Genomic DNA, 26,660 nt, shown 5'->3' on the forward strand with positions numbered 1-26,660 from the left:
ACACACACACACACACACACACACACACACACACCAACTGATGTTACACCAGAATCCGTTCAGAAAAGCAGACTTCAGGAGAGCATAGAGATTAACGGTATTAAACTTTATTACAGCATGTTGTTATATTTACATTCCACCAGGGGGCGCATGTACAGAGCAGCACAGAGACAGCATGGAGCGAATGTAACCAATAAAAAGGAGAGATCAACAATCAGAAGACTCGTTCTAAAACCTATTGAGACTGTCGTTTTAGAACTAGTTTTCCTAACTCAAATCAAGAGAGATCTGGAAGTCTAAACGGTCTGGTGACTGACTTGAGATGGATGTAGAAAGGGAGAGGTTGAAAGAATGAGAGAGAAGTAGAGAGAGAGACAGAGAGGGAGAGAGATAGAAAGAGAGAGCGAGTGAGAATGGGTGTGAGTGAGAGAGAGAGGTAGAGGTAGAGGGAGAGGGAGAGGTGTTATTGCTGTTGCAGAACTCGATCCCCGTCTTCATGACAACACATCACAAGCTCAGCATTTAGAAAATAAATATTCGGTAGAAAACCCTGGGGTCTTGTTTCCTGCCTATCCAGCCATTAAAGGGTTACTCTGTCCATCCCATAATAGTCCCATAAGACTCCCCTGGTGGGCCCGTCTCAGTCCCGACCCTGGATGCTGGTTGGTCAGGACGTGTGAGGTGAAGGCACTAGCGGATCATGTGATTGGTCCCGTCGGGGTTCCGGTGTGGGGCGGCGCTGGTTCACAGGTCGGAGGTCAGGGGAGGGGTCACCGGCAGCAGCAGAAGAGGGGGGAGGTGAACCTGGACAGGTCAAGGGTCAAAACTTTACTTCATATCAACAATATTGCCATGTTTGACATCTCAAACCATCCACATCCTGTACCTGGACTAACTGGGGGGTCTGGGGTCTACCTGGGGGGTCCGGGTATCTGTAGGTTTCAGCAAGTCAAATTTAAGACTTTTTAAGACCTTTTTAATACCACCTTGAATGGAATTTAAGACCTATAACACGCGATGATGGGGGGGATCCCGCTGTATTATAACCCAAGCATAGCATGTGTGTCACTCAATGAGATTCATTCACCTACCCATTGTCACAGACTAGCTAGCAAGCACGCAGATAATCGTTTATATATGCAGCTAGCAAGAAAGAAGCCTCTCTACATGTCCTTCCCGAAAAAGTCCCACGAGAAAAAATAAATAAAAATAGTCCTGCCCCGACAAATTTAAGACCTTGTGTGACAGTATTTAAGACCAGCATATGACATTTGTAACAAATTTGAGACTTTTCAAGGCCTTAAATTTAGAAACATGAATTTAAGACTTTTTAAGACTTTTTAAGGATGCACGGACACCCTGGAGGTCTACCTGGGGGATCTGAGGTCTACCTGGGGGCTCTGAGGTCTACCTGGGGGGTCTGAGGTCTACCTGGGGGGTCTGAGTCTTACCTGGGGGGGTCCTAGACATCGGTGCTGCTCCGGGTCAACTCTCTGATGCCCTGCAGGATCCGCTTCATGTGGCCCACCTTGGTCACACCCAGATCCTACACACACACAGACACACACACACAACCGTGTCACGCACGCACGCACGCACGCACACACACACACACACACACACACACACACACACACACACACACACACACACACACACACACACACACACACACACACACACACACACACACACACACACACACACACACACACACACACACACATAGATTAAGTGAACCATCCTGGTATCTGATACACCCAAAATAGCTGCCAGGATGTACTGACACGGTTGTCATGGAGATGAGCCGAAGATAAGCAACTACTCTTTCCTCCTCCTCCTCCTCCTCCTCCTCCTCCTCCTCCTCCTCCTCCCTACCTTCAGGTCTCTCCTCTCCAGCAGGAGGAGTTCTGCTCCTTGGACGTCGTGTCTGATGAAGATCTCTTTATACTCCTGCAGGCAGAGCCTCTCCAGCCACGCCCCCACCTCCAGGGTTCCCCACCGCTCCACTGGGACAGCAGGAAGTCACCACCAACCAGCACAGGAAGTCCCAACAGACACACAGGAAGTCCCAACAGACACACAGGAAGTCCCCACAGACACACAGGAAGTCACCACCAACCAGCACAGGAAGTCCCAACAGACACACAGGAAGTCCCAACAGACACCCAGGAAGTCCCAACAAACCACACAGGAAGGCCCCACACACCGACAAAGGAAGTCACCAAACAGACGCAGGAGGTGGAGCAGAAAGGAAAAAAACAAACAGGAAACACCGTGAGTGATTGTTGAGTTGCGATCAGGCCAAGTGACGTCACCACCGACGCACATCTTTCAAAGCTGTTACATAATTATACATATTTAAGTCTCTAGTACAGGTGTAGGGTGTCCCAGAGGGGTAGAGAGACTATACCTGGTAATGAGAGAGAGAGAGACGTGCAGGCCTCTCGGTTCTTGTTGTACTTCTCCTTCTTGAACTTTGGGACGAGGCGGAACTTAGAACCCAAGGACCTCCTGCCTGAGAAACCAGCGAGAACCTCCTACACACACACACACACACACACACACACACACACACACACACACACACACACACACACACACACACAAATTATGCGTGTCATTATATGACCTTGTGTAACAAATGTTTTAGCTATCACCTCATGTTCTGAAGGCTCCAGTCTTTACCTCGTGTTCTGAAGGTTCTAGTTATTAGTGTAATAGTGTGTGTTCTAATGGTTCCAGTCTTAACTCGTGTTCTGAAGGTTCGTGTTAACTTTGTGTTCTGAAGGCTCCAGTCTTTACCTCGTGTTCTGAAGGTTCTAGTGTTAACTTTGTGTTCTAATGGTTCCAGTCTTTACCTCGTGTTCTGAAGGTTCTAGTGTTAACTTTGTGTTCTAATGGTTCCAGTCTTTACCTCGTGTTCTGAAGGTTCTAGTGTTAACTTTGTGTTCTAATGGTTCCAGTCTTTACCTCGTGTTCTGAAGGTTCTAGTGTTAACTTTGTGTTCTGAAGGCTCCAGTCTTTACCTCGTGTTCTGAAGGTTCTAGTGTTAACTTTGTGTTCTAATGGTTCCAGTCTTTACCTCGTGTTCTGAAGGTTCTAGTGTTAACTTTGTGTTCTAATGGTTCCAGTCTTTACCTCGTGTTCTGAAGGTTCTAGTGTTAACTTTGTGTTCTAATGGTTCCAGTCTTTACCTCGTGTTCTGAAGGTTCTAGTGTTAACTTTGTGTTCTGAAGGCTCCAGTCTTTACCTCGTGTTCTGAAGGTTCTAGTGTTAACTTTGTGTTCTAATGGCTCCAGTCCTTACCTCGTGTTCTGAAGGTTCTATGAGGGGGGCCAGCCAGGCGATGTCAGACAGACGGCGGAGCTGCAGCCCAACAGAACTCAGAGCAGCGTTCAGCTGGTCCGCCTGATGCTGCTCCAACTGCTGTACGGGGAACCCAGATGTGTTAGAACCACCACTGGAACAAGCACTAGAACAAGCACTAGAACCTCATTAGAACCAGCACTAGAACAAGCACTAGAACAAGCAATAGAACATCATTAGAACCACCACTAGAACCTCATTAGAACCACCACTAGAACCTCTTTCGATCTACCACTAGAACTATTATTAGGACCTAACTAGAAACACAACTAGAACCCCAATAAACCAATCACTAGTACCAGCAGACAGAACCAGGATTATATTTATATGATAAACCATGGACTAGATATCGTTTTATATACATACCATGGATATACACTGGACTATATATAGCATTATATTTATGATATACCATGGACTATATAGCATTATATTTATGATAACCATGGACTACATATCGTTTTATATTCGTACCATGGACAATATATAGCATTATATTTATGATATACCACGGACTACGGTATATAGCATTATATTTATGCTAACCATGGACAATATATAGCATTATATTTATGATATACCATGGTCCATGGACTATATATAGCATTATATTTATGATAACCATGGACTATATATCGTTTTATATTCAAACCATGGACTACATATAGCATTATATTTATGATATAGCATGGACTATAGATAGTTTTATATTCATACCATGGACATGTTTCCAGACAGCAGGAGTTCTGTCTCACTGTGCAGAGCCTTCACATTGCTGACCATCTGGAGGACGGCTCCACAGCTCAGCGTCTAGACACACAGACAGGTAGACACACAGACAGTTAGACACACAGACAGGTGGACACACAGACAGGTAGACACACAGACATGAAGTAAGCGATGAGGACACTTCTATCTACAGGATAGTCTATAGTCTATATATCTATATATATATTCATATAAACCAACAGAGGGTTTGGTACCGATGAGCTCTTGTTGGCGTAGACGATGTCCATGGTCTTGGCGCTTGCGTTGACCGCGTGGGCGAGCTCCTGCTCCATGACGTGGTGGAACTGGGCTATCTCCCGGATGCTAAAACAAACACATACATCAAATGTGATAACTGGGACCATTGGGCAGGGAATGATGAAAACCAGGAAATGTGGGTGTTTCACAGATGTCACCAGGTGGTGTTTCTACCTGGGGATTAGCTTGAGCAGCATTAAGAGTTTGTTTCTAAAAGTGTAGCATTGTTGGTATTAGCATGCAGATTGCATTGCTATATTTGTAGTAGTGTTCGAATTTTGTTAACATGTTGTGGATAAGCATTAGCATAAAGACTGTTGCCGTGTTCACATATCCATACTTCCATGAGTACACTTAAACGTAGTACACTATCCGTACTCACTAAGTGCGCTAATTTTCAGATGTCAGTGTTGTTCCAAATCGAATGTGGTGTACTGACCGGAAACTACGATCACGACTGCCGCCGCGGCTCCTCCCCCGCAATAAACATCCCGCTTTGAACGGTGAACTCTTTACGCCTAGCAGCTATAAAAAGCTTTAAAAGCTATAAAAAATACAAAATGACTCTATTAATGCAGGCTATGTGGAAAATGCACAGACTTTGGCTCAGCCTGGCTCCGCCCTCTTCTGCTACGCAGTTAAGATGGCTGCCGTTGAGTCCGAAAGGTGTACATCGATCCACACTTCGCGATTTGACCGTTTTGAGTACACCATCCGGGTCCTTTCAGTACACTTATTTTCGCCCGATCTGAATTGCAACGCCCTACGTTCTTAAACTAAGGCTAGTAAGTACGGATAGTATGGATATTGGAACACGGCATGTGTTTCTACGTAGGGATTAGCCATAGCATGAAGAGTGGGTTTCTACCTGTGAATTAGCCTTAGCATGAAGAGTGGGTTTCTACCTGTGAATTAGCCTTAGCATGAAGAGTGCGTCTCTACCTGTGGATTAGCCTTAGCATGAAGAGTGTGTCTCTACCTGTGAATTAGCTTTAGCATGAAGAGTGTGTCTCTACCTGTGGATTAGCGCTCCGGCAGCCTGTCCAAACTGGCTGATGTGAGCGAGCTGCTCGTCAGAGAGCACCTCAGGGTGGGGGGGGGAGAGTGGGGGAGGAGGGGTGACGGGTTGCGGGGGGGAGAGGGGGGGGAGGGGCTCTGAACTCACACCGCTGTTTATCCTCCCAAGACTTCAGAGTACTTTCAAATGCCTGAGACACACACGCAAACGATAGATATACACACATTATTACATCTCTAACACATAAATACACATTTTATATCCATACAATCACACATTGTGATATCGCTCCACACAACTAAAGCGGGCAGAGGAAGTCGATTTTATTTCTGCTGGCCGAGAGCCACGAAGGTCTTAGCAGACGACCTCGTCTAAACTCAAGGTGTTCTGGTTCGGTCTCTGAAGGTGACGCTAGTCGAGACCAGCGGTGTCGCAATGGACATCACATTACAATGGGGGGGGGGGGGGGGGGGTTCTGGGTGGAGGTCTGAGTGGAGGAGGGGTGAGGGCTAGGGTCTGGGTGGAGGAGGGGTGAGGGTCTGGGGGTAGGAGGGGTGAGGGTCTGAGGGTAGGAGGGGTGAGAGTCTGGGGGTAGGAGGGGTGAGGGTCTTGGGGTAGGAGGGGTGAGGGTCTGGGGGTAGGAGGGGTGAGAGTCTGGGGGGAGGAGGGGTGAGAGTCTGGGGGTAGGAGGGGTGAGGGTCTTGGGATAGGAGGGGTGAGGGTCTTGGGGTAGGAGGGGTGAGGGTCTGGGGGGAGGAGGGGTGAGGGTCTGAGGGTAGGAGGGGTGAGAGTCTGGGGGTAGGAGGGGTGAGGGGTGAGGGTCAGGGTGGAGGGGTGAGGCTCTGGGGGTAGGAGGGGTGAGGGTCTGGGGGTAGGAGGGGTGAGGGTCTGGGGGTAGGAGGGGTGAGGGTTTGGGGGTAGGAGGGGTGAGGGTCTGGGGGGAGGAGGGGTGAGAGACTGGGGGGAGGAGGGGTGAGAGTCTGGCGGTAGGAGGGGTGAGGGTCTGGGGGTAGGAGGGGTGAGAGTCTTGGGGTAGGAGGGGTGACAGTCTTGGGGTAGGAGGGGTGAGAGTCTGGGGGGAGGAGGGGTGAGGGGTGAGGGTCTGGGTGGAGGAGGGGTGAGGGTTTGGGGGTAGGAGGGGTGAGGGTCTTGGGGTAGGAGGGGTGAGGGTCTGGGTGAGAGGGGGTCTGGGGGTAGGAGGGGTGAGGGTCTGGGGGTAGGAGGGGTGAGGGTCTGGGGGTAGGAGGGGTGAGGGTCTGGGGGTAGGAGGGGTGAGGGTCTGGGGGTAGGAGGGGTGAGGGTCTGGGGGTGGGTGAGGGTCTGGGGGTGGGTGAGGGTATGTACTCACCCTGTCTCTGGTGAGGGTCTGGGTGCGGTTCTTGTGGACGATCCTGATGAAGCCCGGAGGCTGAAGCCACGCCTCCCCATCCACCTGCACAGGTACGCACTCATCTCCTAGGATGGTGATCTTCACCTGACGACACTGAGACAGGTAGAGGGAGAGGCAGGTGGAGTCAACCAAATGTATATCCATCAAAGATTCAAATCCTCCTTCTTATTAGACATAGCTATATATGCTTCAGATTAATATATTGTATATATCTATAGTAGTACATACATCTATAATGTTAGATCATTCTATAGAATGTATAGTATATATAGTGTAGTAACCTGAGCTATGCGGTGGTGCTGCAGGTTGATGACCCGCGACACGGCCATCTGCATGCTCCCGAACACGGCCACCACCTCGAGGATCTTATCATCAAACGACGGAGCGGAGAACGTCTGGGGAGACAGACAGGTGGACAGACAGGTAGAGACGGGCAGGGTCAGACAGGTAGACAGACACACAGGTAGAGACTGGTATGTGCAGACAGGTAGACAAGACACAGAATAAAATATATGGTACAGTTATTAGAATGATATAGTACCGATTTTCAGGACAGGATGACAGGTCAGTGAGACAGGTACTTCAGACAGACAGGTCAGTGGGACAGACAGGTCAGTGAGACAGGTACTTCAGACAGACAGGTCAGTGGGACAGACAGGTCATTGGGACAGACAGGTCAGTCGGACAGGTCAGTCAGACAGACGGTCAGACATACAGGTCAGTCAGACGGGTCAATCAGTCAGACAGAGAGTCAGAAAGACAGGTCAGTGTGGCAGACAGTCAGACAGACGGGTCTTACGTCGTCCTCCTTGGTTCCTCCCCAGAAGTTGGTCCCTCCAGCGTAGGATGGGATGTTGAGGACCGCAATACCCTGCAGGCTGGGGAGCGGGATGGGCCTGCTGTCACACTGCACACACACACACACACACACACACACACACACACACACACACACACACACACACACACACACACACACACACACACACACACACACACACACACACACACACACACACACTGTTGACAGAGCTCCTGGAGTATCGTTGCACTAGCCTTTCTGTAACCCCAGCTTATAACCCCAAGTGCTTGCATATAGTGAGTATTATTAGAAGTACCGGTAGTACTTCTAGTAGAAATAGTACTAGTAGGAGAAGTTGCAGTAGAAGTATGAGCTCTATTGGTTCTCGCTGCTCCAGGTTTGTGTGTAGATAGTACTAGTATAAGTTGTAGTACTAGTACCTCTAGAAGTACTCTCTGCTCCAGGTTCTTGTAGGTTCGGTGGAGAAGCTCCTTGGTGCCCAAGACTCCGTACCACATCATGTTCTTAGTGCGACTCCTACAAACAAGCACACACACACACACATTGTAAACATGGCGTGTGTGCTAGCCCTAGCGCTCTTAGCGTGCATGCTAGTTAGCTTCTTACCTGCATTTCTCCGGGTGTTCGTCTCTCTTGTTGTTAAAGTCCAGAGAGATTTTGGCGTCAAGGCCGATGCCAAAGTAGTTGTTCATCACACACTTCTCTGTATAGCAGTCCCTGAAAACACAGCTAGTTAGTTAGTCCCTGAAAACACACCTAGTTAGTTAGTCCATGAAAAAACACCTAGTTAGTTAGTTTGACCCTTATAATAACAATCTGAGCCGGCCAGTGTAAAAAAAATAGTACTTCTAGAGGAGGTTTAACGAGAAGGCCTATTGCACAATAGGGTTACACTGCAGCCTGTTTCAGTGATGGCTGGAGTGGTATTGCTCAATACTTGACCGATCTATTGTCACTTCGACCACATTGGTCACTTAGACCCAAAACATGGTCCGGTTTCAAAGATAAGGAAGTAATCCCTGAAGTAAGTCCTTACCCTCAAACCAATCAGAATTGAGAAAATAATAAACGTTCAGAGACTTTAAAAAGCCCCTTTCACACATGCAGTCTTACCCTGCAAATTTCCAGGATATTTCCTGTATTGGGTCATGCGGGGGATGGGAACAGGTTCAATATTCCGGAATATCTGCGGCTGCAATTGGCCTGCTCAAGACCTAGTGGCATTTCAGGACCACTGCCTCTACGGCTGTGAGGTGAATGAAAGCAGTGACATTGCCGGGAGCGGCACGCAAAGGCTCACGTCTGTCTGACGTCTGTATGACGGAAGACACGTTCAAGTGGAGCAGACGAACCAATCACAGGACTCTGCTGAGCACCTATTTGAATCCTGCAACTGTTTATCTAAACGTGCCAAAGCTTTACAGCTGATGTGATAACGTATCATCATACCTTATTTTGTTGGCAAACAAGCTACTCAGGACAGGTTTGAAATGAGGGATCTCTTCTCAGTTCGCGGGTCTACATTACTGCCATCTGCTGGACTGCTCCCTTGGCCCACCTATTCCGGCATTGCTATGCCATGTGTGTAAGGGCGCAAGGCGGGGAATTTCCCAGAACCTAGCTAAGCTGCATGCGTGCATAGTGAAAATCCCACAGCTGGTCTAAGTAATATATCGGGAACTATGTGTGAAGGGGGCTTCCGATAAACCATTGTGAAAAATGTACAACGCAAATATCAAATCCTCTATGAATTGATGTCAATACATATCCACATGAGTGACACACAGACAGCTGGGCAGGCAGACAGACAACTTACATGTTGTCATGGTGACAGCTGAATGGGTCGGCGTTTACCAGCAGACGACTTATGACAGAGCTGCTGGAGAGGGAGCCAGACACGCCCGCTCTCAGACCTGAACGGACACATCGTCGTCGTCGTCGTCATGCACATTATCATCAACATCATCGTTATCATCCTAATCTTCATCATCATCATTAGCATTATAGGCGTCCTCGTCATTGTCCTCATAATCCTCATCATCATCATAACATCTGATTCTGAAGACCACACTCTTACTTGGGTACAGGATCTTTGTGTTAAGCATATGGTCCCTGCTTACTGTCTGGGCAGGAAGGGATGCAGAGCTGCCCAGACAGAGCGCGCCCTTCATTATGAGCTTCTCACAGGGGGTTTTGCTGACTGAGGAGACAGACAGGAAGAATTCAATTAGACATGTGGAGACGTGGCAGTAAACGGTGAATGCTATCATTTATATATGTTCCATAGCCATGTATAAGCAGAATGTGCTCATCTTGGCACTGTCAGTACTAGCTGTTTTATCAACGCTAACAGTGTGAGTAATGCTAGGTGTTATCAATGCTAACAGTGTGAGTAATGCTAGGTGTTATCAATGTTAACAGTGTGAGTAATGCTAGGTGTTATTAATGCTAACAGTGTGAGTAATGCTAGGTGTTATTAATGCTAGCAGTGTGACTAATGCTAGGTGTTATTAATGCTAGCAGTGTGAGTAACGCTAGGTGTTATCAATGCTAACAGTGTGAGTAATGCTAGGTGTTATTAATGCTAACAGTGTGAGTAATGCTAGGTGTTATCAATGCTAACAGTGCGAGTAATGCTAGGTGTTATCAATGCTAGCAGTGTGAGTAATGCTAGGTGTTATCAATGCCTAGCATCACTAGGCATTGTTACCGATATTAACAGTTTTAAGAATGCTAGCGTCAAAATCGATGCTAGGGTTGTTAGCGGTACTAGCGATGGTTGGAATGCAGCAATGCTCAAGGTATTAGCAGTGCAACGGGTGTCAAGGGCTCTTTATTGTTCCACGTTCACGCAACGCAAGGGGGTTACGGACCCCTTGCGTCCTTGGGGACCCCCCTTACGTCCGCCGCAAGGGCCGGACGTGCGCCTCCCAAAAATCGGAACCACCCGTCGACCCAGCAGCAAGGGCTGTGATTGGTCCGCTCACTAAAACCCATCGCAGAACCATGAACGTTCACGACTGCGTCAAAGTGCCTGCGTGGTCATTGCGGGTTGCGGGAACGTTGGACCATAAAAAGGCCTTCTTTGATGCTTGCATTGCTAGGGGTTCTCGCGTTGCTAGGGGTTCGAGCGATGCTAGAGGCGTCGCTCACAGAGTGTGTTCTGACCTGTGCGTCCGTGGGGGTAAGCAGAACTGTTGTGATGCGACTGGAGAGACACTCTGTCTTCCTCCACCTCCTCCTCCTCTTCCTCATCCGGAGCTCCGCCCAGGGAAAACACCTTCTGGGTCTGAGCGTTCTGCTCATCCACCGCTACACACACACACACACACACACACACACACACACACACACACACACACACACACACACACACACACACACACACACACACACACACACACACACACACACACACACACACACACACACACACCACAACCATTTTTACCTTCTCACCTCTCTCTTTGCACCTCTCTGCGTATTCTATGACCTGCATCAACTCTCTCTGTTTGTGTTCTATAACCTGTCTCACCTCTCTCGTTGTTCTCAATGACCTGTCTCATTTCTCTTAGCGTGCTCTATGACCTGTCTCACTTCTTTCTGTGTGCCTTATAATCTGTCCACCCGTCTCGGCTCTCTCTTTGTGCCCCAGAATCTGTCTAACTCCTCGCCTCTCTCCATGTGCTCTATAACCTGTCTACCCTTCTCACCTCTCTCTGTGTGCTCAATAAACTGTCTACCCGTCTCACCTCTCTCAGTGTGCTCTATAACCTGTCTACCCGTCTCACCTCTCTCTGTGTGCTCTATAACCTGTCTACCCGTCTCACCTCTCTCTGTGTGCTCAATAAACTGTCTACCCGTCTCACCTCTCTCAGTGTGCTCTATAACCTGTCTACCCGTCTCACCTCTCTCTGTGTGCTCTATAACCTGTCTCACCTCTCTCCGTGTGCTCTATTACCTGTCTACCCGTCTCACCTCTCTCCGTGTGCTCTATAACCTGTCTCACCTCTCTCCGTGTGCTCTATAACCTGTCTCACCTCTCTCCGTGTGCTCTACAACCTGTCTCACCTCTCTCCGTGTGCTCTATAATCTGCCTGATGGCCTTCTTCAGGCTGTTGGCTCGGAGCATCAGCTGCTCTCTGGGTTTAAAGATGGCTGCCGGGGGGGCGGAGCTACATCGAGGGGAGCAGGCAGGGGGAGGAGGGGTGGGCCGGGGGGGGTGGAGCACCCCCTCCTCCTCCTCCTCCTGCTCCTCTGCGATGGTGGGGGGGGGGGAAGGAGGCGGGGGCGCGACGGGGACCACACTGGAGGCCTGGGACTCTTCGTTCAGCGTCTTCAGGAGAGAGTCCAGCTTCTCCTTCAGAACGCCGCACTGTAGAACACAACCCCTAGAATCATTAGTACTGTACCTAACACTGTGGAACACAACCACTAGAACCATTAGAACCTAACACTGTAGAACACAACCCCTAGAACCATTAGAACCTAACACTGTAGAACACAACCCCTAGAACCATTAGAACCTAACACTGTAGAACACAACCACTAGAACCATTAGTACTGTACCTAACACTGTAGAACACAACCCCTAGAACCATTAGTACTGTACCTAACACTGTAGAACACAACCCCTAGAACCATTAGTACTGTACCTAACACTGTAGAACACAACCCCTAGAACCATTAGTACTGTACCTAACACTGTAGAACACAACCCCTAGAACCATTAGAACCTAACACTGTAGAACACAACCACTAGAACCATTAGAACCTAACACTGTAGAACACAACCCCTAGAACCATTAGAACCTAACACTGTAGAACACAACCACTAGAACCATTAGTACTGTACCTAACACTGTGGAACACAACCACTAGAACCATTAGTACTGTACCTAACACTGTAGAACACAACCCCTAGAACCATTAGTACTGTACCTAACACTGTAGAACACAACCCCTAGAACCATTAGTACTGTACCTAACACTGTAGAACACAACCCCTAGAACCATTAGTACTGTACCTAACACTGTAGAACACAACCCCTAGAACCATTAGAACCTAACACTGTAGAACACAACCACTAGAACCATTAGAACCTAACACTGTAGAACACAACCCCTAGAACCATTAGAACCTAACACTGTAGAACACAACCACTAGAACCATTAGTACTGTACCTAACACTGTGGAACACAACCACTAGAACCATTAGAACCTAACACTGTAGAACACAACCCCTAGAACCATTAGAACCTAACACTGTAGAACACAACCCCTAGAACCATTAGAACCTAACACTGTAGAACACAACCACTAGAACCATTAGAACCTAACACTGTAGAACACAACCCCTAGAACCATTAGTACTGTACCTAACACTGTAGAACACAACCCCTAGAACCATTAGTACTGTACCTAACACTGTAGAACACAACCCCTAGAACCATTAGTACTGTACCTAACACTGTAGAACACAACCCCTAGAACCATTAGTACTGTACCTAACACTGTAGAACACAACCCCTAGAACCATTAGAACCTAACACTGTAGAACACAACCACTAGAACCATTAGAACCTAACACTGTAGAACACAACCCCTAGAACCATTAGAACCTAACACTGTAGAACACAACCACTAGAACCATTAGTACTGTACCTAACACTGTGGAACACAACCACTAGAACCATTAGTACTGTACCTAACACTGTAGAACACAACCCCTAGAACCATTAGTACTGTACCTAACACTGTAGAACACAACCCCTAGAACCATTAGTACTGTACCTAACACTGTAGAACACAACCCCTAGAACCATTAGTACTGTACCTAACACTGTAGAACACAACCCCTAGAACCATTAGAACCTAACACTGTAGAACACAACCACTAGAACCATTAGAACCTAACACTGTAGAACACAACCCCTAGAACCATTAGAACCTAACACTGTAGAACACAACCACTAGAACCATTAGTACTGTACCTAACACTGTGGAACACAACCACTAGAACCATTAGTACTGTACCTAACACTGTAGAACACAACCCCTAGAACCATTAGAACCTAACACTGTAGAACACAACCACTAGAACCATTAGAACCTAACACTGTAGAACACAACCACTAGAACCATTAGAACCTAACACTGTAGAACACAACCACTAGAACCATTAGAACCTAACACTGTAGAACACAACCACTAGAACCATTAATAGAACCTAACACTGTAGAACACAACCACTAGAACCATTAGAACCTAACACTGTAGAACACAACGCCCAGAACCATTAGAACCTAACACTGTAGAACACAACCCCTAGAACCATTAGAACCTAACACTGTAAAACACAACCCCTAGAACCATTAGAACCTAACACTGTAGAACACAACCCCTAGAACCATTAGAACCTAACACTGTAGAACACAACGCCCAGAACCATTAGAACCTAACACTGTAGAACACAACCACTAGAACCATTAGAACCTAACACTGTAGAACACAACCCCTAGAACTATTAGAACCTAACACTGTGGAACACAACCACTAGAACCATTAGAACCTAACACTGTAGAACACAACCCCTAGAACCATTAGAACCTAACACTGTAGAACACAACCACTAGAACCATTAATAGAACCTAACACTGTAGAACACAACCACTAGAACCATTAGAACCTAACACTGTAGAACACAACCACTAGAACCATTAGAACCCCCCACTGTAGAACACAACCACTAGAACCATTAGAACCTAACACCTTAGAACAAAACCATCAGAACATATAGATCATCTTTCATTGAACCCACACCATTCCTAGGGAAGGTCTTGATTAGAACGATATAGTGTATAGATGTATATTATATATGAGGTGGAACCTTCTTGGCCATGGCATCGGACTCTTCAGATCTCTCTGTGTTCTTCTCGTAGGCCTTCCCCACACGAGCCACAAAGTCCTTCACCGTCTCACACAGAACCCTGAGAACCACATATGGATCACATATAAAGATAACACATCCCATGAGATATAAATATCATATGTAAGGTACATAGTACATCAACATATATGAAACACACGTATATCAGCGGTAAAACAGGCAGGTATACGGGTACATTGAACGGTAGACCAGCAGACGGGCAGACAGGCCACCTACTTGGCGGAGGAGATGACGACAGAGTGCTGGTCCGAGGTGAGGATCTTGGACAGGTGAGCCGCTACCGAGTCTTCATAGGTCAGGATCTGCTGCACCTGGAGCGGACAGACAGGCAGTCAGACAGACAGGCAGTCAGATAGACAGGAAGTCAGCAAGACAGGTACCTGGATCAGACAGACACATAGGTAGTCAGCCAGGCAGGTACCCTTGATCGAGCAGAAAGGCTGTCAGACGGACAGGGAGTCAGACAAACAGGGAGTCAGACAGACAGGGAGTCAGACAGACAGGTAACTGGATCAGAAAGTCCGGAACATGGGGCAGACAGAGAGGCAGTCAGAAAGACCGGTAGTCAATCAGATCGACAAGTTCCTGGAGCAGACAGACAGGGTGGAGACAGACAGGGAGTCAGACAGAAAGGTTCCTGGAGCAGACCGACAGGTAAAACGAAGTAACAAGGTAGACGAACAGGGAGTCAGACAGACCACCAGGAGCACAAAGACAGGCAACCAGAGCAGACAGACAGGGGGGGTGGTACGACAGGTACTTCCTGTTACCTCTGTGTCGCTGTAGTCGTCAGTGATGGTAGAGGAGGAGTGTTGCCGTGGAAACTTGGTCTCATAGACCATAATACTCCATCTGTAATCGATAAAGACCGTCATCCTCTGCCTCACATTACCTGTGTCACATTATAATATCTTTCTAACAGCTCACCTGTCTAACAGCCCACGAATCCAGCGTACAGTGACCTGTCTCACAGCCCATCTATCTAGCGTACAATTACCTGTCTCACAGCCCACGTATCCAGCGTACAGTGACCTGTCTCACATCCCACCTTTCTAGCTTAGAGTTACATGTCTAACTGCTCATTTGTCGATCGTACAGTAACCTGTCTCACAGCCCACCTGTCCGGCGTACAGTGACCTGTCTCACAGCCCACCTGTCTAGCATCTTGGTGCTGGCCCTCTCCAGTTTCTCCAGGATCTGGGGCAACTGAGCGTCGTCGTCGCAGGCCGCCCCCCAGCCCAGCACCCGGGCCAGGTCGTTCCCCGTGCCCAGGGGCAGGACCCCCAGCTGGCACTACGCACACACGCACGCCCACACACAACCACACACAGACACACACACGCACGCACACCCACAACCACACACAGACACACACACGCAGATACACATACACCCACAACCATGCACATACACACACACATGCTCGCATACACACGCAAACGAAAAAACATTAACACATACCCAGGGGAGGACACCTAACTGGCAGAGGAATGTGTGTGTGTGTGTGTGTGTGTGTGTGTGTGTGTGTGTGTGTGTGTGTGTGTGTGTGTGTGTGTGTGTGTGTGTGTGTGTGTGTGTGTGTGTGTGTGTGTGTGTGTGTGTGTGTGTGTGTGTGTGTGTGTTACCTGTGTGTGTAGAGACAGTGTGTCTATCTCTGAGAGGACCCAGCCTACACTGCCGTCTCCCCCACACACAAGGATACGGAAGGTATCGAACCTCTGGAACAACCGCAGCCTGAGGAGAGAGACAGGTAGTCAGACAGACAGACAGGCAGAGGGGCTGACAGACAGACATGCAGGCAGACAGACTGTCGGAGAGACACGTCACAGACAGACAGACAGACAGACAGACAGACAGAAAGACAGAAAGACAGAAAGACAGAAAGACAGACAGACAGACAGACAGACAGACAGACAGACAGACAGACAGACAGACAGACAGACATACAGATAGACAGAAAGACATTCAGACAGACAGACAGACATGCAGACAGACATGCAGACATGCAGACAGACAGACACAGACATGCAGACAGACAGACATGCATGCAGACAAACAGTCGGAGAGACACGTCACAGACAGGCGGAAAGACATACAGAGAGACAGAAAGACATTCAGACCGACAGACAGACAGACAGACATACAGAGTGACAGAAAGACATTCAGGAAGATAGACAGACAGACAGACAGACAGACATGCAGACAGACATGCAGACAGACAGACAGACAGACAGACATGCAGACAGACAGACAGACAGACAGACAGACAGACAGACAGACAGACAGACAGACAGACAGACAGACAGACAGACAGACAGACAGACAGACAGACAGACATGCAGACAGACATGCGTGCAGGCAGACAGGTACCCTAGGTGCGGTCCTCCGTTCATCAGGTCGAACACCTGTGCCGGGTTGAGCAGCTGTTTGAAGCGCCGGAGGAACTTCACGCCCTGGTTGTCCCCGCTCTTAGAGTTCACGCACACCAGCAGGGGGGAGGTGCAGGACGGGGGGCAGGACGCCTTCCAGAACCCTGAACACATTAAGGCCGTGGTTACATCTAGCGCTTTTTTGTAACAAGGAAAAGTTGAGCCGACAATTTTTTCCAAAAAAATAAAAAAGCTGGCAGCGTTTTTTGTCCTATAAGCGCCGAGAGCGTTTTTTCTATCGCCTAGCAACGAACCCATTCCAGACCCGACGTTACTACGTATCCAGGCTAGAGCCCATTAGACATGTCGTAGATCTCGACATGTTCTGTAATTAAAACTATTAACCGCTCCACCGGCACTTTCCCCTAGTGATTTGTCCGCCATTGTTTCTTGTTTTGACAGTTGAGAGTTTCCTTCGTGACGAAGTGTCAATGTTCCGCTTGTGATTGGTCAGTTGCCAGAAAGACGCCTGACGTCGGCCGCTTTCTTCCTGAAAGTTGAACTTTCTTCAACGCTCCGTATGGCAGAAAACAACGCTGGGAGAGGCGTTTAATAAAACGGCCGTGACTTTTTCCAGAAACGCTCTGCTCCATAGGAATATAAAGTAAAACAAGCGCTGGCAGATTTAAAAAAAACGCTAGCTGTGAACACAGCCTTAGATGTGTATTTAGATTCCTTACTCATCAGAGAGGCGAGAAAAAAAAAGGAATCTAATAAATCTACATGGAACATCTATAAGCAAAGTATTGGGCCATCTTAATTGATCCATTGCGTATTAATTCGTTATTATGGCTGAGCCTTGCTATAATGACCTGGACCCAATTATCTCTCCTTCATTAGCGTAGTTCATTTCAATTCATTAGAAGTTATAGCCGTGTGTATTTTGAATTGTAGTGTTTAAGGTGTCTAGTACCAGGTAGTAGTGTCTAATAGCGTGTAGCAGTGTTTAGTAGTGTGTGTAGTCTGTAGTAGCGTGAACAAGCGTATCGTAGAGTATATAGTTACCATCAGAGTCGATGGAGTTGAGGGCGGTGGGGGGGATAACGGACACCTTACACTGACCCAGCGGACACTTGATGGACAGCTGCTCCTTACAGCTAGAGTGAACCTACGCACACACAAACACACACACACAAACGCACAGACACACAGTGTTAACATAGCTCAACCTCAGCAACTCCCCCCCCCTCATCGTGTATCCCCCCCCCCCCCTCCCCTCCCCCTCAACATGCCACCCCTTCACCCCCCCCCCGCCCCCTCACAATGAGCCCCCCCTCCTCACCATGGCCTTGCACCAGAGACACTTCCAGTCGTGCAGTCTGAGCACGCTGCCGCAGGTCTTCTCGCAGACGGAACATTTGGCGCTGACCGGAAGGTTCCCCTCCAGCCACTGGTGGGGCATGGACACCTGGAGGCAGGAGGCACCGCAGGGTTAGCCGCATGAAGCTCAAGGAGGAGCACTGTGACGCCACAGGAAGTGCAGCAGGGAGCCCTGTGACGTCACAGGAAGTTCAGCAGGGAGCCCTGTGACGTCACAGGAAGCTGAGCAGGGAGCCCTGTGACGTCATATTCTGCTAACTAACTACCTCTTACAAACAAGTCAACTAACTTGCTAGTCAACAAAATACAAAGTTACTTCACTAACTAGTTAACTAACAAGTTCAACGTCTACCTAACTAACTTGTTAGCTCTTTAACCAACTAACTAGTTAACTATTTTTCTTCCTCACCCCTTCCTCGTCCTCTATGATGTCCGTCCCTACGGAGGCCAGCGTGGTCCATTTACAGTTGTTGGTCGCGCGCACAGCACAGCGCTTATGGACCTTGAACTTACACACTGAGACACACACACACACACACAAAAACACACACACACACACACACACACACGCACGCACGCACACAAGCACAATTTTACGTTAAATATAATGCAGTATATTCAACATAACAGATGAGGGTAAATAAACATATTTATATCATTATTAAATATTATATTACATTCACAGGACTCACAACAGACAGAATAATTATATATATATATATATATATATATCAGGATATATTTTTATATATATATATATAATACATTATAAATATATATATTAATATTATATACTGTATATTATAAACATTCTATTACCTTCAAAGCAAAGCCCTTGGTACGTGAGCCCAGACAGTACACATTATATAATAAATAATTATATAGATATTATATTAATGATATGATTATTATTATATATGGTGTATTATTATCGCTCTATATTCTGTTACCTTCACATGACAGGCCGTGGGACGTCACCCCAGACAGAGCTTCTCTGCACACGTTGCAGTAGGTGGGTCGGGCATGGGAACACGCGTACCAGTTATGCATCCCACTGAAATGATCCATGCTGTACTGGGTAGACTGGTGTCACACACACACACACACACACACACACACACTGAAATGATCCATGCTGTACTGGGTAGAGTGGTGTCAAACAAACACACACTGAAAAATGATCCATGCTGTAATGGGTAGACTCTGGTGTCACACACACACACACACACACACACACACAGCCTAATGATCCATGCTGTATATAGGATACGTGCTGTACTGGGTAGACGCGACACACACACACAACAACAAACACAAACACACACACACACACACACACACACACACACACACACACACACACACACACACACACAGAAATAATCCTTGCTGTACTGGGTAAAGGGACCTGCAGAGTGACAAAAAGGTAGAGAGACAGACAAGTAGAGGGACAGGTAGAGAGACAGACAGGTAGAGAGACAGACAAGTAGAGGGACAGGCAGTGTGACAGAAAGGTAGAGAGACAGACAAGTAGAGGGACAGGTAGAGAGACAGACAGGCGGGTTCACAGGTAGAGAAAGAGGTGTAGAGGCAGGCAGGTAAAGGAAAGGCAGAAAGACAGACATGTAGTCATGTAGACAGGTAGCGAGGCAGACAGGTAAAAAGACAGGTAGAGAGTAAGACAGGTAAAGAGACAGGTAGAAAGACAGACAGGTAGTAAGACCGACAGGTATAGGGACAGAGTGGTAGAGAGACAGGTAGAGAGACAGACAGGAAGAGAGACAGGTAGAGAGACATAGAGGTAGAGAGACAGGTAGAGAGACAGACAGGAAGAGAGACAGGTAGAGAGACATAGATGTAGAGAGAAAGGCAGGCAGGCAGACAGGTGGACAGACAGACCTCCATGTGCTCTCGGTTTTGGACGCTGCGCAGGGCTGCCATCCACTCCTCCATCTCCTTCCTGTTGTCAGCGCACAGGATCACCCTCCTACAAGGAGTTATCACCTAGACAGACAGACAGACAGACAGGAAAGAGTCTTAAGCCGGAGATATACTCGCCTTTTAACAATGTGTTTGTGGAGACAAGTACATGCAGCCGTACAGGGAAGTACTACACGTGATACCGGAGGATTCCACGAGAGGGCGCTCTAAAGGATTCACAATAAACATGGCGACCCTCGACGAGGTTACTACGTTACCCCCACTGCACCGTCAGTCAACGGACGTGGGAAGGCGTGGCTGACGGATGGGGGAGGAGTCTTTGCAGAGGCATCCGTCAGCCAATCAAATCACTTCGCCGGGTTCTTCCCGCTTCTTCCTGCTTGTTGCGAGGCAAGATGACCCGCTTTCCCGCTTTCCAGTATCGTCAAAACCTGAGTCGCGTCACAGTGCTTAAATTTGCATACGCGATCTGATTGGATGACGGAGCCGAAGGCTCCAACGGAACGGACTGATCCACAATGCATTACGCGTCCGTCCCCATTCAAAGTCAATGGGGATCAGTCAACGGACGGAGGTAGTGGGCACGAGGCGTTATTCATTCTGAGATCACGGAGCCATCATACACACGCAAACACGAGGTCAAAAGGCCAGGTGCTGTCTACAGTGGCTGTTAGAGGGGGCGGAGCTCACCGTGAAGCTGTTGTTGACGTTCTTGGTGCTGGACTCAGCTACGCTTGCATCCGTCAGATCCACCTCGTCGAAGATGATAGACTGAAGACCAGTGGAGACCAAGAGGGACCAGGTGAGACCAGGCGAGACCGTAGCGACCAGGACCAGTGGAGACCAAGAGGGACCAGGAGAAACCAGGAGAGATCAGTGGAGAACGTTAGCTAGGAGTCTGACATGCTACATAGGCTAGGTTAGCTTAAAGGGTGTTAGCACTCATTCTATTCTATATCACACAACATATATACCTTGGCAGTCTCAGCATAGAACAGCATGCTAGGCTAGATTAGCAAGGGGCTATGTGATGCTACGTTGGTGGGCTGACAAAGTACAACTTGCTAGGCTAGGTTAGCAAAGTGCCATGTGTTGTTATGTTTGGCAAGCTGAGTCTAGAACAACGTGCTGGGTTAGGAGGATAAAGCAATGTTATGTGTTTCTACCTTGTCAGTCTGCATGGGGTACAGAGTGATAGGCTAGGTTAGCAAGGCGCTATATGTTGCTACCTTGGCAATCTAAGTGTAAAACGGGAGCGTACCTATGTTCCCCGGGTCCTATGTTCCCCGGGTCCTATGTTCCCCTGGTCCTATGTTCCCCGCTTTGTATGTGACTGGGGAACATAGGAACCTGTGAGCAAATCTTTTTTTCGTAGGATGGTAGGGGCAAGTACCGCCTTTTTCACCTCTGATTCGCCTCTGATTGGTTAGAATGGCTCTCCTCCGATTGGTTATGGTTAGGGTTAGGGTTAGGTTTAGGGTTAACCCTAACCCTAACCCTAACCCTAACCCTTAACCCTAACCCTAACGTTAACCCCCCCGGGGAACGTAGGACCTGGGGAACATAGGGATGACCCCGTGTAAAACTGCATGCTAGGCTAGGTATTAAGCAAGGTGCTACGTGTTGCTACCTTGGCGGTGTAATTGTAAAACCGCATGCTAGATTAGTTTAGCGATATGCTTTGTGTTGCTACCTTGGCGGTCTGAGCGTAGTACAGCGTCCTCCCTCGCAGTTTAAAGTAACGTCTCTTCCAGCGCTGGAAAGAGGTGGTCTGTTTCATGAGCTGCCCTTCCTTCAGGATAGTCTGGCAAAGAAACACAACAAAAATGGGTTAAATAGGATAGAATACATACGTCGAAATGATTAAAGTGCAGGTTTTCCCTGTTTCTGCTCAATTTCAAACTCTGAAATCAAAATAAAAACATTTGGGCTTAGGCTAAGGGGGGTGGATTGAAGTTCCTATGGTTACGGCTCACAGTAACTCTGTGGTACTTTTTCCTTAGCTTGTAAACACCATTGAGTATTGAGTATTAATGTGGTGACATGTGGTTGTTATACGTGTCCAAGATGCTTAACCCCACTATGGGACGCAGCCTTTAACATTAACCGCAACATTAAACATATGAAAGCGGTTGCAAGATATGAGACATACATTATGGTGATGAAATTAAATATAATACCTACATTATGGTGATTAAGATATAATACATACATTATGGTGTTAAAATAAGATATAATACATACATGTTGATAAAGATATGATGCGTAGTTTGCGTACATAACATTTATTAAGATATAATACATACATTATGGTGATTCAAATATAATACATACATAATGGTGATTAAGATATAGTATATAGCCTAGCCTTTTGGTCTTTCTCCTCATTTTAGTCTTTCCGGATACTTGTTCCAAGCCGTCCTGTATGTCTCATCTCGCCACAAGAGGACACTGTTTACATATTTTCTCGCAAACAGGGAGGAGCCCTACTCCTACTGTAGAATATAGACTCTAGATCTCTCCTCCTAGACCCTGGAAGACCTAGGCAGTAGAACATAGACTTTAGGTCTCTCTCCTCCTAGACTCTAGAAGACCTAGACTGTAGAAGATCAAGTCTAGCTCTCTCTTCTCCTACACCCAAGAAGACCTAGACTGCATAGTAAAGAGTCTAGGTCTATCTCCTCTTAGACTCGAGGAGACCCAGACTGCAGAACATAGAGTCAAGCTATCTTTCCTCCTAACCTCTAGAATACCTAGTCTGTAGGACATAAGAGAGTAGGTATTTCTCCTCCTAGACGGTATTAGACCTAGTCTGTAGAACATAGAGACTAGGTCTCTCTCCTCCTGGACTAGAGAACCGCTAGACCATAGAACATAGAGTCTAGGTCTCTCTCCACCTAGACTTCAGGACCTCACATGGGAGTCTAGGAGAACGTTCTGAGCTCAAGGCTAGTCTGCGAATGTGCCTCTGAGGAGACGTGTGGCTTGGTGCTCCGGAAACATGACCAGGGAGGGAGACCTGGTGGGCCCTGGTGACACATCAGCCGCACCACCCGCTTGTGATCCAGGGGACAATAGCAGCATTCAGCAGCTCTAATCCTGGCTGCTCCACGATGAACCAAGCTCCGTTACACAACCCTGAGCCAAGACCTCCTCCAGCACCACACTAAAAGGGGAACCACCTCATTACGTCTGCAATATTGACTCTGAGAACTGGTTTACTTTGGTTTCTGAGAACCAATCAGAGAAATATACATCAATGGTCCATGACGAAATCGGTCCGATTTGGAGAGCTGATCCTGGACGGATGACGTCACGACTTTTCAGTAATTTCTTTGAGCATTGAAGCGTGACCCTTACATTAGAAAGCAGCTGGGCATGGCGTTCCCCTTTTACTTCCCCTTAACCAAGCTCCTCTCCTCCACTTCCTCGCTCCACCACCCTGAAACAGGTACACCCACCACACACCCCTGAGCAGCCAAGTGCAGCGCAAGATACAGAATATGATGATGTCATCAGAGAATAAATGTACAAGGAGCTCAACTGCTATCCTTAACTAACACTGAGGGGGGGAGAGGAGAGGGGAGAGGAGGAGAAGAGCGGGAGAGAGGAGAGAGGAGAGGAAGAGAGGAAGAGAGGAGAGGCAAAATCAGGTGAGGAGAGGAGAGGAAATGAAAGGAGAAGAGGGAGAGAGATGACATGAAATGGGTGAGGGAAGATGACAAAAGAGGAATTGAGAGGGGGAAGGGAAGGAGGGCAGAGGGGGGAGACGGAGGAGTGGAGAGGAGATGAGGACAGAGGACGGGGAGAGAGGAAGGAAGGAGTGGAGGGTGAGGGAGGGTGAGTACTCTAGGGTTGAGATTGAGTGTTTGTTCGGCCGTTAAATTCCATTAGAGTCCCACGGTGTTCAGAAATAGAAACCTGTACGCACATGACACTTCCTGTTTACAAGGAAGTACTAAAACGGTCTCTCTCTCTCTCTCTCTCTCTCTCTCTCTCTCTCTCTCTCTCTCTCTCTCTCTCTCTCTCTCTCTCTCTCTCTCTCTCTCTCTCTCTCTCTCTCTCTCTCTCTCTCTCTCTCTCTCTCTCTCTCTCTCTCTCTCTCTCCATACTTTAAGGTGTTAACATACTAGAGATACTTGAAAGTTAAAGATAGTATGGTGCACATCTAAAGCTGTGTAGGTAGATAGTTAGAGAATTAACATAGTAAACATAACAGATCGTTTTGTTGATGATATCAGTTCTTGGGCCAGACCGCTTCCTGTGTGTCACAGATCTGAACACGTCAGTGTTGGAGCCAGAACAGCCCCCCTACCCCTGGCTGAAGTTATCTTGTTAAATGTTGCTTTAAAGATCAAAGACTACAATTCAATTCTGTATTATGTGTTACTCATTTACTCAAATAAATACTTGTGTTCTCAAAGTTCAACTCTCCCTTCTAACCAAGTGCAGGTATACTCAGTCAAACCGAACCGGACCGTTATGTGTGGCTTCGACGCAAATGGAAGTGAAGCGTCACCACCGGCCCGACCTGACCAGTCCATCCCGGGACACGAGGCTGCCGACCCGGGTGACCGGGATGGGAAAGGCCGAGGTCTCCCGCCCGGCCTCCCGTCTTACCTGCCAGCTCCCTGTAGCATAGTCAGCTAGCGGGTACACAGGGCAGTTTACACTCAGACCTGTTCACAGTTCATCATCTTTTCTCCTGGCCATGTTTCTAAGGGGTCTGGTCCAGTGGGGAACCAGTACGTCTACTGGTCTGACTCAGTCTCGCAGATGTTAAAGACCTAGATCTGCACTAATCAGATACTATCATTGGTACAATCTGTGATTCATATTTTCTATGTTTGTTAATACTATGTTATAAACAAGGTATATTCTCAGCTCTAGCACACCGTATATAACAAGAGAACCGGAGCATAGCGGAGTGTTCCGTAGTAAAACTAGTTCTGTAGGAGTTTGATACCATGGAGAATAAGTGGCCCAGCTCCGTTGAATGAAAACAACCCGAGAACATCCTAGAGAATAAAATATAACGGGACTACCTTGCTTCGGATCTGACCCGACGTCGACACTTTGCGGATGAGTTTCTGCGGGGAGCCGTGCTCCTGCTCCGGGTCGCTGTCTGACGACTCTTCCAGACTCCTCGCCGCGGACTCCGGTCCCCCAGCCTCGGCCATCCTGCCACCAGACCCCCGGGGCTCCACTACAGGGGACCCACAGGGGGCGGGCGCCACCCAGTGGCGGCTCAGGGGCAATACAGCTACATCAAAATATCCATTCGAATGAAAGTATCCCCGACCGTCGCTATGGACGGTTAAAAAGAGATGATAAATTATGTATCTATCTTATTACAAAGAAATAGGCTATTATACTGGGTGGAGTTCCAGGACAAGGGTGGTGTCAGATTCTCTGGTCGTACTGAGTGGAGGGTGTGTGTCTGCTGAGGAGAGGTGTCAGGAGAACCGGGTCAGCGACGAGGTGTGGTGGACCATAGTTCCTGCTCTTTGTGGCGCGGTGGGGGTCACTTTTCATCTCTGAAAGGATCTAAAAACGCAGATAGTGTCAGGAAATCACCTATTTCATTGAATGATATCATGGATCCCCATCCACCCCCCTCCACACACACACACACACGCACACACACATACACACCCTGTTTATTGTAAATCTCTATCTCCATGTCATCAGTTTTTTGTCAACCCGAGACTCCTGGGAGATTATCAAAAAGATATTTCTCAGGTTTCAAATCTGTCGAAGGTAGTGTACAGTCGTTTCAGGAGCAGCATCACTTCACGTGCTCACCTGTCCACCTTTCACCTGTCCACCTGGCACCTGTCACCCATCTGCCACTCACCTGTCCACTGTCACCTGTCTCCTATCAGCCACTCACCTGTCCACCGTCCCCTGTCACCTGTCCACAGGGCCGCTGCTCCCACCAGGAGAAGCACAACTACAATTGGAATAATAGATAACACCATTGTTGGCATTAGGCAATACAAAGATATGCATATATATATGTAATGCATATGTAATAATACAATTTATTATGGTGATTATCAGCTCTAATGTTGAAGCATTGCTTATGAGGCAAATACCGTTACAACTGCAGATATTCGGAAATAGAAGATTTTTATTCTGAATTACGTCCTTCTTAGTGATAGCTACTCATCTTGTTTAGCCAAAAGCTCCTGCCTCCAACCAACCATTAGCATATCATCCTATGTGTGTGTGTGTGTGTGTGTGTGTGTGTGTGTGTGTGTGTGTGTGTGTGCGTGCGTGCGTGCGTTTGTGTGTGTGTGTGTGTGTGTGTGTGCGTGCGTGCGTGCGTTTGTGTGTGTGTGTTTGTTACCAATTTAGGTATTTTATTTTTATTTATTTATATCTAATTTCA

The 26,660-nt window shown here is 47.7% G+C and overlaps 1 protein-coding gene across 1 annotated transcript; it reads right to left on the reverse strand.

The window, feature by feature from the left end:
* Nucleotides 1–100: 100 nt before the first annotated feature.
* On the reverse strand, nucleotides 101–25,481 carry LOC130406417 (diacylglycerol kinase delta-like). The gene is made up of 32 exons (XM_056611981.1): nucleotides 25,312–25,481; nucleotides 21,960–22,070; nucleotides 20,957–21,037; nucleotides 20,225–20,329; nucleotides 19,276–19,408; nucleotides 18,735–18,841; nucleotides 18,288–18,413; nucleotides 18,011–18,113; nucleotides 16,947–17,109; nucleotides 16,202–16,310; nucleotides 15,730–15,869; nucleotides 15,347–15,428; nucleotides 14,793–14,887; nucleotides 14,517–14,616; nucleotides 11,698–12,001; nucleotides 10,795–10,938; nucleotides 9,704–9,826; nucleotides 9,443–9,539; nucleotides 8,233–8,343; nucleotides 8,046–8,142; nucleotides 7,603–7,710; nucleotides 7,085–7,198; nucleotides 6,762–6,896; nucleotides 5,553–5,603; nucleotides 5,412–5,521; nucleotides 4,353–4,461; nucleotides 4,087–4,179; nucleotides 3,310–3,429; nucleotides 2,414–2,540; nucleotides 1,879–2,009; nucleotides 1,452–1,546; nucleotides 101–804 (listed from the first exon to the last, which is right to left on the reverse strand). Exons 1-31 carry the CDS (start codon nucleotides 25,444–25,446, stop codon nucleotides 1,463–1,465), a joined length of 3,648 nt encoding a protein of 1,215 aa, XP_056467956.1. The 5' UTR covers nucleotides 25,447–25,481; the 3' UTR covers nucleotides 101–804; nucleotides 1,452–1,462.
* Between the last annotated feature and the right edge of the window lie 1,179 nt (nucleotides 25,482–26,660).

The sequence above is a fragment of the Gadus chalcogrammus genome, chromosome 16 (genome assembly GCF_026213295.1).
Source record: "Gadus chalcogrammus isolate NIFS_2021 chromosome 16, NIFS_Gcha_1.0, whole genome shotgun sequence".
NCBI lineage: Eukaryota > Metazoa > Chordata > Actinopteri > Gadiformes > Gadidae > Gadus > Gadus chalcogrammus.